Genomic DNA, 15,380 nt, shown 5'->3' with positions numbered 1-15,380 from the left:
CCCATTTCAATCTTTTTTTCCTAAGAACCAGTGGGAAAGCCATTTTTACATGCTCTTAGAGACTCATTCTCAAGCATGTTTTTTTTAAACATATTAGTGATTTATTAGAATTTAGAGTCTTCCCTGTACCAATATGATGGGATGGGTATGAAATTTGAGAAGAGACGTTATCTCTGCACTGCCTTTGATACATTAGAGGAAAGTAAAACTTATTTTAGTTTTCTGTTTTATTGGCTGAAATCATTGTCATTTCTGACACTGGTTATCACATGAAAAATCACTAATCTATTGTTGTTGATAAAGAATGAAGGTATGCTGCATAAATTTCTGAAATACAACAATATTCAACATATCCTGTAACAGTTCAGAGGCTATGTCAATGTTTGCTAATGAAATTACAGAACAGAGGGAGTAAAACAATGGAAAGGAAAAGAAGAAAAACATATGTTTACCATGTACACCCATTAAATACAAGAACCTCCCAATAACCATTGCATTCTGTTGTGTTTTAACTAGATAAACCTCCCAAAAACTCGATTCTGTCAAATCATGAAGGGGATTGAACCTTGATGCTTTCCAAATGTCATTGTTGCTGTGTGGCTCCCTGAATCACGAATTCCCATCGGTCATGCATGCTTCATGCTCAATGACCGTTTTTACCTTTTGAAGAAAAGAACCTACTAAAACCTCGGGTGTGTTTTTCTGGTGTTGGAGTGGACGAAGCTGATGATGAGGATGACTTGGTAGGCCTTTGGTTTGGATTCTGTACAGAAGATATGGCTGGAAAGATTGTCTCGTTATCTGATGGACTATATAAACTGTTGCTAAAATGTAAAGGGGAATCTCCATCCAATCTTTGCACAAATGTAGAAGTAGCACTGTCCATCTCTGCTTGATCTTGTAAACTTGGGCTATTAGGTTCACGCTCCGTGAAGTTTTCAGCCTTTGAATAAGGAGATTCCATTGGCTCTGTTTGAGGATGCAGAGCTTTTAACTGCTTGCCAAGAAGAAATATGGTTTCCTGACACTCGGCTAGCTTTTCAGCAGCGGCTGTCAAGTCTCTCTCCTATGATAAAGGAAAAAATTCAATCTTAGATTGCCTACTCATCACAAAGAATCCTAGATTGAGATGCCTATTTTGATGTTACATATTATGAGTATAAACTTCTCAGTAAACCCTTGTAAGAGACCAAAATAAAATGAGTTTTTCTTGTAAGCTAAATTCAACTAATGCACTTAACTTGTGTAGAAATTCCATCATAAATTCTCCAAAAGATGAGGTGTATAAGCTTATTTTAGCTTATGAAAGAAGTTCAATTCATTTTGATTTTTTTTTCTTCTATAAGTATTTGTAGAAAAAATTGTGAAAGTAAGACTTAGATCTAAAGGTTCTCCAACTTAATAATATTTTTAAGTATTTGAATGGGATTACAGCTTTACCTGCTTAGCCTTTATGTCATTATCAGCAGCTGAGCTCTCAATCCTGACAGAGATTAACTTGGAAAATTAGCAATCAGAATTAGAAGCAGCACGAGACATTCACAAAATATTTGAAAGCATGTCAATGTGTAACTTCAGTACTTCAATCTCTAACCTTTGTAGTTGTTCTTCTAGCTCCTTGTGTTTGGCCAAAGCTGCTTCATGAGCCTTCTTTTCATCTTCTAGTTCATTCTCCAGAGTTGTTGTCTTCATTCGCAGATGAATAAGCTCAGTCTCAAACTCCCTTGCACGTGTTTCAATTGACCTGTACGATTCTGTCATACATTTTAGCTGTGTCTCAGCTAAGCTATTTGCTCTTTGAGCAGAAGCCATCTGTGATTTAACTTCAGCTAGATGTTGCTCTGTCTCTAGTAACCGAGACTTTGTCTGTTCAAGATTTTCAGCACATTTTGACAGATCCGCAATAGCCTTCTCTTTCTCTAACCTCAATTCTTCAAACTCCTCCATTGAGAACTTCTGCGTGGCATTTGATTCATAGCCTGAGGCCAAATTTCCATCATCAGGAATTTCAGGATCGGAACAGGGATTAAGAATATGGGAGTGACCATTTTGATATCTCTCCCCAGATGAATCGTCTTGAACTAACTTATTTTCTGGCAGAGCAATCTTATCTATGCAATCAGGACTGTTGGTTTCTGCTTCCGTACCCTTGTAACCGAGAATATTAAATCTGAATTCACTTGCTTTGGCTAGAACACTAGACAGGTCCAGAACAAACTGTGGCAAATTTTCTTCATTGGAGGTAACCTTGTTAAAAGTGACAGAGAACTCCTGCATCTTTTGGCTTATTCCATCTCCATCAGAAGATATATCATGCGCTGCCATTGCTTCTTTGGCGAGGAGCAATACAAAGTCATGAATTTGAGACATTGCGGCTTCTAGATCCGTAGTTATCTGAACATACTCTGGAGGTTGCTGGGATGAAATAACTTTTTTCTCCGCATTTAAGGCAACATCTTCAGCGTTACCCTGCTTATCACACGTAATATCAGAAGGCGTGACATCATGGGGAACGGCAGATACAGAGTCCTGGATTGAAACGCCATATGCATCTTCAAGAACGTGTTTAATATCCTTCAATATCTTCTCCATATCAGCATCCTTAGCCATGGACTCGAAAACTGATAATATTCTTGATTGAAGCTCTGCTAGCGACAAGCTAGGAACATCAGATTGGGGATCAGGTGCTGATAACTCCTCAGCAGAAGACACCTCACTTGGCAGTGGATTTGGATCACTATTCTCTTGGGAGTCAGAGGGAACATCTTTCCCAGTGCTGACTTCTGATATTTCATCGGTCACAGCTTCGTTTGCTATATTGTTTGAAGTACCTGAAACTTCACCGCAGTCATTTGATAATCGAGCCAACTTCTCCACCTCCAGAAAGTCATCCATTAGTTCCAACTTCTTAGTGGTATCAGATATGCTCAATTCCTCAGTATTCTTTCCTTTAGGGAATTGGGAAAGATCAGAGAGAATTGCTGTAGACCAAGACTCGGCACAACTTCCCACATCATCATTTCCATCTTCAGACATGGAGATGAAGCTTGGTGCATTGCTTGCATTTTGACTGTAAATGCTTTCATTTATGATGGATTTAGGAGATCCCTTCTGCTGATTACTTGTCTGAACCTGTGCTTCCAAACTTTGAAGTTTGCTCAAAGTTTTCGCAAACATACTCCTTGAAGCCTGCAGTTCACTATTACGTTTTGCCAAAGCTTCTTTCAGCATCTTTGTTTCTTCTTCCATTGCCAGCAAACGCTCAGTAAGAAATTCATTATCTTTGTGGAATTTCTGAGCATTATCTAGGGAAAACCCAGGCATAGGAGACATGTGAGAACCAGGAGGTTTGACAGGAGACTTCCTTAATCGAGTTTCTCCGTATTCTCGACCAAGACTTTCAACTTCTAGCTTCATTTGTGCAAGTGCAGCTGGACCAGGTAACTTCTTCCGCACAAGACCACGTAATCTTTGGCACTCTGCTTCCAATTTAGCAATTTTTTTAACACCCTCCATGTGCTGCTTGTTAGCAGCTTCTGCAGACCTCATGCTCATATTCTTTTCTTCATTGCGAATCTCAAGCTCTTTGGCAATAACATGAACCTCATATTTGAGTGAATTGATTTCTCTTTCACATGATTCAATGTTGCCCTTAAGAAGCTCAATTTCAGCCTCAGCGTGAGCTTTTTCTTCCCTTAAATTGATTATCATGTTAGAACGCTCTTGCAAGGACCTTGACAGAGCCGCATTGTCGGAAGCAGACCTGAGGAGTTCCTGTTCAAAGCTTGCTATCTTTGCCTCCAGCTCACCCTTAATCTTGTCCAATTGCTTGGTTTTTGTGAGAGCAACTTCCTGTAATTTCTGTTCATGTTCTTCCTTTAGGTTTCTTATCTGTCGCATACACTCTTTAAGCGCACCATCTAACTGTGATGCCTGATCCTCAGCAGTGAGTTTTGCAAGAGTGACAGACTCCAGATGGTTCTTCAAAGCCAAAGCTTCTGCTTCAGCCTTTTCCCAGCCTGAAGGGTTTCAATGAATATTAATTCCAAGAAAAAAAAGACGCACTGCTTAATAAGGCTTTTGAATATTTTTAAATAGGAACCATTGCAGCAGTATACCTGAGACAGCCTCTTCTGCTACTTTAGCATGCTGTTTTACCAGGCTTTCCTTTGTATTTATCTCCGAATTAGCTGCAGACAGTTTTTCATTTAATTTGTTGATATCATCCTCCAGTGTCTGAACTTTTTCTTCATATGCCTTCACTTGATCCTCCAAACCAGTCAGATGAGAATATGACTCTACTGATATTTGGACGTAGCTCGGCTTCTTGTTTACCAAAAAAACAAATATCATATGTAAGTTTGAAACAAATTAAAGACAAATCTAATGGCTAAATGAGTAAATGTCCAAAGTCATCCTTTGAAAAAAATAACAGTAGAAAATTTAGTCCCTTAAAAAGAATAATCATATAGTCCTTCAAGAATGATAACAAAAGTGGGGCACATTAGTTCTTCAGTCATTTTCTCTTCCTTGTAAACATATGGTTAGTCCTTAAAGAAGTTAATCCTGTACTAACTTAGTCCTTGACAAAATAATCAATGACTCAAATTGTCCTTGTAAAAGTTAACTCAAATGGGCAAAAGGACTAAAGCATCCCATGTTTGAAATCTTGAAGGACTAAATAGAATTTTATTTTTTACAGGGATCAAACTGTCCCCTATTTCGGGGTGGGGGACCAATTTGGACATTTTCCACTCGTTAAAACTAAAAATAATCACGTGAGTCAAGAAGGTGAGAAAAAAACATACAGGATAATTTCCTCGATCAGAAATGTTAGAAACTACTAGTTCTTTGCTCTAGTGAACCGACAATAAATACATACCTGATTGGCAGCATCCGCAGCAGAGTCCAATTCTGCAGCTGCTTTCTCCATCACAGCCTTGTCCGACGATTTTTTCTTCCATGGCCAGCGTCGGTCCATTGAAAAGTACGGACACCTTATAATCGAAAACAGTGGAAATTATAACCAACAGCAAGTTTTCTTTTCTTTTACTTTCCTTTTTCCGTTTTTTAACCAGTGGGTACTGCTACTTTCCCACACGCTATATTATTACACACCAAACAGTAACTGAAACCGAATACTCAACCATCCCACCGTTTCACAAAAAGCCACAACATACCATCACACAAGTGACTTCCATTTTCAACACTACATAAAGTATATATGGTATATGCACTCGTCGGTAGTGTCGGTGGCCATAGAAAGCACACAGGACACAACACCAAAAGCGAACAGTGCAACAGGGCAAGGCCAAATTGTAGATTGCTCATAATTTGGCACCAATTTTGGGTCCCCGATTGACTCATGTCACTATATTTGTGATGTTAATGCATTCATTCACACAGTAGCAAACATAAACCAATGATGGTAACCGCGATCTCCAAGATCTAACCATAGCTCTTCACATATTTTCGTTCCAGGATATCACACAACCGAACATTCGAACAAAAATGCATTTCTTATTCAGAATTTTTTTTTTAAACAAAAATAAAAAGAACCTTAGTCCTTTGGTAAAAAAAATCATCCTCAAAGAGAACCAACACAACTACCAGCCACAACACTATAAAACTCTTCTCTGGAATATTTAAAGCAACTCGAGCTCAAACTCCAGAATAAACTGCAACAATTTAATACCAATTAATTCAAATCCAAATTACAAAGTCGAAATTAGATCCAAATTAGTCAAGATTTCCTGAAAACGGAAACAATAAATCTGAGAAAAAATTGAATCAAATTTTCGGAAATGAATGGCCGAATTGGACACTCTGCAACTTCGTTGTTTCTAATTTAGTAACAAGGAAGATGTAACACTGAGCTAAAGGAGAACTGGAAGCGCTCCGAGCACAAACTGGAGCCACCGACAAAAATTGAAAAGTCAAGAAAAATCGCCGCAATGGCGAGTAATAAAAATAAAACGCACTCGAAGAGAAACGAAGCAAGAGAGTTTTATTACGGTAAGAATTATCAGAGCGCACAAACTTTTTTAACAAAAAAAACAACGCAAAAAAAAACAGTAAGAAGTAAGCAACAGCATTGGATGATTCAGTGGAAGAAGAATCACCGGCGAGGGCAAAATCGACTTACCGGAAAAAAATGAAAAAATGCGAGGAGCTGATTCTGCTGCAATGAGAGAATGGTGAGATATAGGGATTGGGATTTTATAAGAAAAGGAGTGACGGCGGAGGTGGAGTTAGAGGTGGCGGAGGCAATGGTGGTGGCTGGTTGGGCTGAGATATTCGGAATTAGGTGGCTCTTTAAAAGCAAGACGTTGCAGAAGCTCCAAAAACCATCACCTTTTCACTCCTCTTTCTCTCTCTCTGTCTGTGTTCTCTTCGAATTCAATAAATAATAATAAGTATTAATTAATATACTCCTCTTTTCTGTAAACAAGTATAAAAATAATAATAAATAACTCCAAGCTTTATTTTGTCACCGAAATTACGAGTTTAACCTCGGGAGAGCGTGGAAATAGCGAGAACAGAAAGCTTGCGGCAGAAGGAGGCGTATGGTGGGGTGAGCTGTATCCGAATAATGTTACTATTATTATCGGCTTTTTGTTTAATTAATTAATAATTAATAGTGGGATTATTAATTACGGTGAGAGAGAGAAGAAGAAGAGAAGAGAATAGGGTTAGGGAGTTTTTGTTTGGACCACCGTCAGTGAGTCACTGACTGGCATTTTAGTTTGTACAGCTCACGCGTTTGGTACGTAGCTCCCTCGCTGCGAAGACGTATGAGTTGGCTGCTTTCTAAATGCGTTAGTGTCGCCACTTCTTGACATGACAACAACGTGGACTTAGAAAATTCGACCAACGAACGTAACACGTCATTTTCTTTTTCTTATTTTTTACTAATATCATCCACACAGTATCTGTGTACCAATTTAAAATAAAAAACATTTTATATTAAAAAACTTTATACTTTTTCAATAAGTTAGTTGAAAATTTCATATTTAAATAAATTTAGAATATACTGATTCAAATTTTATCTTATAAGTCGATTTTGTAAATATTATTGAAAGTTTCGTGTTAACTAAGAATAATGTTAATTTATAATATATAAATAAGTTTGGTATTAACTAAGAATAATGTTAATTTATAATATATAAATAAGTGCAAGTCTCACTTTATAAATCGATTTATTGAGATTGAGTTTGACTTAAAGTTAACATCTTAACATGATATATGTCTATAAAGAACTGTTTTAAAAATCTCATATCAACTAAAAATAAGATCAATTTATAATATATATATAAGTGGATAAAATCTTACTTTACAGATTTTACGACGTCTACTACTTCTTACTCACAAATTTGTTTTAAATATCTAAAAAATCTCTTATCGTGTACTGCTATTTTGGTAACATTATTTAACATCAATTTCTAATATTAAAAGGGTGAGACACGTTGTTACTTAATCACGATCATTTTTCATAAGGGAAAGCTATTTAATATATAACATGTGTATAGGGAAACTCAAGAGTGAGAACCAAGGTTCTCAAATCATGTATTTATGGACCTTAAAAAATGTACATATGTTTATTTTTTTAATCCTAAATTGAAGGACCCGATGAACAAAAAACAGACCAATTCCTATAGAATGTTCCAATGGATTGAAGCGACATTATCTCTCAAATGGTCTTACATACATTAGATAATAATACTTTTAAAAGCTTGACAAAATAATTCGTAATTAGTTTTAGGTAAATTAAAATTATGCTTAATGGATTTCATTATCAATCACATCACCTTATCTTTACGCAAAATGGTTAAATAATTCTCCAGAGTACGCACAACGAGACATGAACCTAGCTGTACTCAGATAATAAGACATTTATATAATGGCGTTTGGAATGGAACATGGAAGTGTAATAAATTTAATTCATTTTTCTTAGTTGGAAAGTCTTTCGGAATTATAGTATTTCGTGATGGTTTATAGAACCATAAATGAACTAGTTTAAGTTAGTTTTAATTCTCGTATATGAATATAGTATTCTTAAGTTTATATACTTTTAGTGAGAGTTAATTGAATATTAAGATAGCCACACGTTTGGCAAATAAATTTATCAATTTGACTTTATTATAATATCAAAAACCGTGTTAATTATGTTTAATCTTGTTTCGATAAATCTATTTAATCATCCAATTCTGTCGTGATTATTCTTCAAGTATATGCTTTGAAAAGTTTTAATTACATGTAAAATTTATTCAAAAAAATACTTAGTTTGTCATACTACAAATGTTTAATATTTTCGTTGTTAGAATCATTCTTTCAAAAACGGGACTAAATCATTCCTTTCGATTTCTCTAGTAAAGGACGAATATTAGTTTGATAATATTGATTAAAAAAACTACATGAATGTAAAAAAAAATGAATTAAAACCGGAAAATTATTTCCATGCAAATATTAAATGAAGAATAGTAAACTTACTTACTTTGAAGACAAGCTAAATCCATTTCTTTTATATAAATTTAATATTGTGTGATGGTACAAAAATGGACTTAACTAATGAATTTAATTAGCGTGTAAAGAAAATGTTCACACCAATATTTGGTCATAATTATATAAGTCATGATTATGTAGCATATGATTTGTTGACTTTTGTGATAAAAAAATTTCAAAAGATACATTTGACATAATTTGAAATAATTAATTGTGTAAGCATTAATTAATTTGTCAAAATAAAAGTTTTATCTAATTGCATCTAACCAGGGAGTACTTAAATTCAACTTAACCTAAAATAAGCATAATTTCAATTGAGTTGGCAACTAATTTAAGATCTTGGTGTTACTTAGGAGTCAACACAACTTATATATATGTACCTGTATTATACGTATCTAACCTTTTAATTTTTCTTCTTTTCAATATATGTTCATATTGAAAACGAACCTTTACCAAAAGACATAATTTTTATTTCAATTTCTTTTATTAAATACATTTTCACAAATTTAATCATTATCAAGTTAGAAAGAACAATTAATTCCCAAAATATTTTATTAAATTAAAGATTTTAAAAATTATCTTTTCTTTATAAAACATCTGTCATCTTTTTAAATTTTTTTAATCTATAAATTTACAACCAATTTCGCTTGTGATAAGATTAATGACATCAAAGGGATGAAATTAAATTCTTAATATTTATAAATAAATGTCTAAATATTTCATTAATAGCTGTTGACTGTATGACTGGGTCAAATATCTATGCTTACAAACAATAATAAGATGATATTAATTATATCAGACTTTTGTGATTAGGGTTTGGGATTAGGTCTAACAAACACACATAGAAAAGCATATTATGGGCTATGAATATAAAATGTATTTTCCAATCCATTATCCATTTTTAAGACTTTCTTTTTTCCGAAGGACTACCAAATACACAAACTATTTTTTGAATAAACTATGTGATAGGGACAAGAGAAGCCATTTTCTTATTGAATGGTCCCAGAACAAACAAAAATGATAAATTGCCAGAAGAACAAGATTTGGATATGATGTTTGGTTTATTGGTTTGAACAATTTTGTTTAGGCACTCTAAATAAATTGGATTCCTCGATTCCATGAATAAGGGTATTCATGTCCATGTAATTCATTGCAAAATCTTATACAATATGTTTTGGGACATTAATTAATTAATAAAACATTATAAAGAAAAATCAAATATGTTATGGGACAAACTTTCCTAGTGCAGCCCGACAATCCACATCGAAAACCTTGCCTCTTTCTTTGGATTCCTCATTTGTGCGTGTTGTTGTTGGCAGATGAAAAATGTATAGGTTTCTGTATATAATAATTAAAAAGTAGTGTTGCTTCAGCTATGAAAACATAAAAAAGAAACGGAAACAATTAAAAAATCATTTTAATAATTCATTTTGATAAGTATAATCATCCGGTTAGTCACGAATCATCCGGCTAGTCACGAACCACAAACCAAACGGTGAAACCCTTTAATCTATTGCAGAACATTCTATTTGTTAAATAGTCAAATTACAAATAAAATAAATAATAAGAATAATCAATCTTAATCCCAGTCATTATCGAATTAGGATATAATTAGATTAACATTAATAAAAAATTCATCCTAAAATCTATAAATATAAATTTGATATCCAAATAATTGATTAGTTTTAATAAAAAAAATATTTTTAAAATGATTAAATAAATACTGATTTTAACATTAAAATGTTTTCTACAAGTATTGTATCCAATCAAACTAAACAATAAAAAGAAAGAACCAAAGATTAAAATTTTAATCTAAATTTAGAGTTTGAAGATTATTTATATAAGATGATCATGAACCTAAATATCTTTGTTTAAAAATTATTATAAAATATTTATAAAAAGTAGTTTGACGAATAGAAAAGAGATCCATACTTTCATTATTTTATTTAATTTTACTTTTAATAAATTTTATATTAATAAATAATTGATACATTTTGAAGTGTTAAAGTTTATAGTATATAACAAGACTTTAGAATAAAGAAAAAGGAAAAAGATATTTATGAAGGAGTAGAGGTAGCTTGCATTATGGCATAGGGGCACACGTGTTCATACAGAGAAAAAGGGGACCAAACAAAGGCAATAGATAGCACACGTGTCATGCTACACTCACCTCATTTCTCTCAAACCTCAAACCACACTGCTCTTTCACTGCGTCGGCAGAGACACTGTACTTTGTTTAATCATTCTAAATAAAAGAGAGTAACCAAAACTGGTTATAAAATAACAACATAAAATCAGCGTTCCTGCTTCAGTAACTTTTCTTCACCCTGTCACTGTCTCCTGTGTCCCAGTAACCAAACCTATGTTTTTACCACAACTAAACAAACCGCGTACAAACAAAAAAATAATAATATTTTTTTATAATAATAATAAAAATAAAATTTTAATTTCAACACCTATTTTTCCCTATTCTCCAATTATCCCTGCTAGAGTCCAAAATCAATAGAGACAAGTGTTGCACCTAAAAACAATACTCCTGGATGAAGTTAAAAAATTCAACAGTGAAGTGCTTCATGTGGAATACCTCATAAATTGGAAAAACAACCACATTTTTTTTATCTGAGGGTCATTGCCTACTTTAGAGACAGAAGTGTCCACTATAATCATGCCACTGAGAAACCATATAAGACAGATACTGAGGGCTGTGTCTAGAAGAAGAAGAAATGGAGCAATTTTATTTTCTGTGCTGTTTTTCTTTTCACTTTAAAGGGCAAAAAGTATCTCTGTGACTTTTATTTCCTTTTTTTTCACTGTTCAAAATTTTCATAATTTGTTTGAATTTACTCTAATATTAGTTATTAAATTTATTAAAAAAATACAATATTAATGATGTCTGGGATTAATATTATTTTTAACTTAAAATTTTAATAAATATTTTTGTAAAATTTTATATATTGTTTAACTTTCTCACACACACTAAATATATTTTTTTAACATGATATTATTATCATGAATTATTATAGTATAATTTGTTATTTATTCTGTTTGTTGTCTCAGTTATTATTGAAATATTTATTATTTGTTAGGTCTATATATCATATAATTTATTATTGAGTCGTTATTTGTAATGTTTCATTTCTTACTCAAAAATTGAAATATATATTTTATGATATGAAAGATTTCGTAACTGATTAGAAATATAAAAATATTATAATATATAAATAATTACAAATAACTTATTTTATAAGATTAAATTAAACTTAAAATCTATTATATCATAATCATATCATATCTTATAGTCTAAAAAAACACTTTTTAACACTAACCATTTTTACACACTAAATTCAGATAAAGTATGAAAAAATATTATAGACAAAAGAAAATTGTGCATCTATATTTAATAAATATTTAGAAAGAGAATAAAAATAATTGATTTATGGATTATATGATGTGATAAAATGAATAAAAATAAATAAAATGTAAAGTATTTATATGTAATTAGGCTGTAGAATTAAATAATATTTTATTATCATATTAAACAAAGATTAGACTGATTGACCAAGGTTCCTTCACAAGTTAATGAAGTCTTGATGCAACACCTGTATGGTTGGTTTATAGATATATCCTTTACAATGGTCGGTATAATTTTTGATAAGTTAAATATTAAAACAAAGTAAAAATAAAACACTTTACCAATCTCACTGTTTCATAAAATTCACTGTTCATGCATTCTTCTTACCTAACTCTTCTATACCAAACAAATGTAAATATAATAAATACATTTGAACAAAATTTAGCATTAAAAAAAGTACCTTTTGTCTTGTTGAGCGCGAGAATGGAAGAGACGATATTAACAAAATGAAAGAAAACATATCAAACAAAAACATTAAAAGACGAGATAATTAATTTATTCAAAATTTAAAAAGTTACTACTAAAGATGTTTGATATTTTTGTAATTTCTCATAAGAAAAAAAACACATTCTTATATAGTGTCGTAAATGCAGTTCCTTTTTTATGTAGTGTATTATGAGAAGTGTGTTGATAGTTTATTACAATTTTATTTTTAAATTATTGAAATTTTACCAATAGATTTATATTTATCGATAAATTTAAATTAGTAACAAATTTTATTGATAAATTTTAAAATTTTAATATAATAAGTTTTATTGATAGATTCATTATAGACGGATTATCATCGATAATTTATATTTTATTTATTAATATATTTTTTTGTCAGTAAATCTTTTGATAATTTATATTTTATTTATTGATTAAAAAATCCATCGATAATTTATATCTTATTGTCGACAAAAAAATATGTCAATAATTACCGTCGAAAAAAATTCATCGATAGATTCATCAGTAATACATATTTTATTTACTAACAGCATATTCGTCGATAATTCATATTTTATTTAATGACAAAAAAATTTGCTAGTAAAATGAGCGGTAATTTATTCTCCCAAATAACTTGGTAGGTGCATAAGTTAAAGAAAATTTCTCATTCACATAGATCTCTCACGATGGTCTACGTTGGAGGTGCACAACTTTTGTTTCTTCCATGACGAGACACAGTGATTCGTCCTGTGGAAGGGATTTAGTGGTGATGGTTTGATGGTGATGAAAATTATGGTGATGACACAAGGACGAATTCGTTATTTGTGACGATTCTGGTTAGAGGCGCAATGAAGGAGATGAAGGTGCAATGTTTGTTTTCTCCAACACTATGTGCATGGTGGTCAGTGTAGAGGAGGCCATGGTTGCGGTGGATCGCGATTTTGTGATGGTTCTTGGGGCTGCTGGAACGAACAGTGATGGAGCGAAATAAAGTAACGCGAGATAGGATTTTGGTGTTAGGATTTGGTTCCTGGTTTCTTTGCAGGTTCACCAACATTGTTATGTTGTGCTTCACTACAAAAAAAATAAAACTCTAAAAGAAAAAGGGAGGAGAAAGGAAGAAGAAGATGAACTATATGGCAAAATTTATCGATGAACTTTTTCGTCAATAATTACCGACAGATTTTTCTGTATTTATCGATGATTTTTTTGTCGTTAATTATCGTTTTTCTATATTTATCGACATATTTTTTGTTGATAATTATCGACAAATTTAACATTCCATCGATAAATCTTACTGAGTGTGTTATTACCGACAAATTTGGGTCTATCGGTAATCTGTTAAAAAAAACCATTATCGTTGACTTTTTTATGTTTCCAACGAATTTTGACCGTTGATAATAACTTTTTTTTCTTTAAGTAGTTAATGGATAATTATGAAACAACTCATCAATGTTTAGTCTCATGAAATATTTCTCGACGAGTGTGTTAGAAGTTTCATGTCAATTAAAAATTAAACAAAATTATACTATATAAATAGATGCAAATCTTAATTTAGAAGTGAATTTTGTAGGATTAAGTTAAGCTTAAAAATTCCTTTTTAACATGGTATCAGAGTTATAGGTTAGATTTTATTTTAATGAAATTTGATTTTTATTGAGTCTATTATTTCATCTATTATTAAATATCATTAATATTTAATCTTATACACAACATAAACTTTAACATGAGAAATGTGCTAAAAATTTTATACTACAAAACTAATTTATAATATATAAATAAATACAAACTTTATCTTACCAATTACTTGAATTAAGCTTAAATGTTTTATTTCTAAACATATCTAATTATAAGTGAAGCATGTTCACTTTCTTTATTTTATCGTTTATGCAGATTTAGTCACAAACAAAATAGTGACGATGGAAGAAAGTGTTTGCAGCTCATCACCGTAAAGAGGCACATGGTAGAGTATATACAAAGTTACTCATTCATTATCAATGGATCTTTTAAATGTTAATATTTCATCAACATCGGATGTAACGCACTTGTATATTATATAGCCCACACTTCATTTCTTTCATTCTTTTTTTTCTTTTTTCTTTTTGTAATGCGAATGGTGTAATATTTTTTTATTAATATATATAGAGAGAGACGCAATTTCTTTTTAAGTATACGTGTGAATCGATCTTTGTAATGATTATATGTATCCGTATATAAAGTAATATATTTTAATCAAATAAATGTTCATATAAAGTGATATTATAAAAGGGAAATGTATTATATGCGACATTATGCGTTTGCACATTATTCTGATTTCATTTTTTAGCGCGAGTATAAAAGAAAACAAAACCTTTTATAAGTATACGAAAACATAAGATGATCACATTTCAATCAACTTATTATAGATAAAAGATACATTTATATAAAAAAAATTGTCACTCGTGTACCATTTTAAACTTATATTCTTACAAATTGTTTTATACTTTATGAAAGAAAATATTAATATTTTTTTCATTGAATGAAATTACTCTACGTAAGAAATTTTATAAGTGTATATTTTCCCACACAATGGACATTCATTAATTTTCACCTCTCTTTATTTATAAGTTATAAATAATATCAGAAGTTTTCAGTCTGATGAAAATTAAGACAGGATAGTCAACAAGGTGTATTTCTGTCAAATTTATTACAAACGAACTATAAATAGTTTAATAATGATGATGATGAAACAATATAAATTGAATTGTTTGACTTATGTTGTATTTGTTAACAAAAGTCCTTTACTTTATTTAATTAGTCATTTAAAGCATGTTTGTTACTGCATTTTTCTTTTAATATCAAGTTTGAATCTAGAGTAAAAAATAACAAAAATAATATACATTGCTTTTATTTTTTATTTTTAATAGCATTATACTAAAAACTTCTAAAACTATTTTTATTAACCCACTAGAACCCAATTTACAAGTTTTTTTTATATATAAATTAACTATAGTGTTGTAATTCAACTCTAAACTAGTTTTTTGGATTATATTGATTAAGT

The 15,380-nt window shown here is 31.2% G+C and overlaps 1 protein-coding gene across 2 annotated transcripts; it reads right to left on the bottom strand.

Annotated features, from left to right (window-relative positions):
• Positions 1-270: 270 nt before the first annotated feature.
• LOC108338086 (filament-like plant protein 4) lies at positions 271-6,408 on the bottom strand. Of its 2 annotated transcripts, none has more exons than XM_017574781.2 (6): positions 6,146-6,408; positions 4,883-4,997; positions 4,119-4,326; positions 1,595-4,019; positions 1,441-1,483; positions 271-1,066 (listed from the first exon to the last, which is right to left on the bottom strand). In XM_017574781.2, the coding sequence occupies exons 2-6, from the start codon at positions 4,979-4,981 to the stop codon at positions 644-646; spliced, it is 3,198 nt and encodes a 1,065-aa protein (XP_017430270.1). In that variant the 5' UTR covers positions 4,982-4,997; positions 6,146-6,408; the 3' UTR covers positions 271-643. The 2 variants fall into 2 exon arrangements, with proteins under 2 accessions (XP_017430270.1, XP_017430271.1); XM_017574782.2 differs by having other exon boundaries at positions 4,119-4,323.
• Positions 6,409-15,380: the final 8,972 nt, after the last annotated feature.

This window comes from Vigna angularis, chromosome 7 (genome assembly GCF_016808095.1).
Source record: "Vigna angularis cultivar LongXiaoDou No.4 chromosome 7, ASM1680809v1, whole genome shotgun sequence".
Classification (NCBI taxonomy): domain Eukaryota; kingdom Viridiplantae; phylum Streptophyta; class Magnoliopsida; order Fabales; family Fabaceae; genus Vigna; species Vigna angularis.
This window is presented reverse-complemented; position numbering and strand designations above follow the sequence as displayed.

What these genes read in the sequence shown, in the direction of transcription:
- LOC108338086 (XM_017574781.2), bottom strand. Translation starts at nt 4,981, where the DNA reads ATGGACCGACGCTGGCCATGGAAGAAAAAATCGTCGGACAAGGCTGTG. An exon ending in AGCAGAAGAGGCTGTCTCAG is followed by an intron (nt 4,020 to 4,118) that starts GTATACTGCTGC and finishes GAAACCCTTCAG; the next exon opens with GCTGGGAAAAGGCTGAAGCA. An exon ending in ATGACATAAAGGCTAAGCAG is followed by an intron (nt 1,067 to 1,440) that starts GTAAAGCTGTAA and finishes CCTTTATCATAG; the next exon opens with GAGAGAGACTTGACAGCCGC.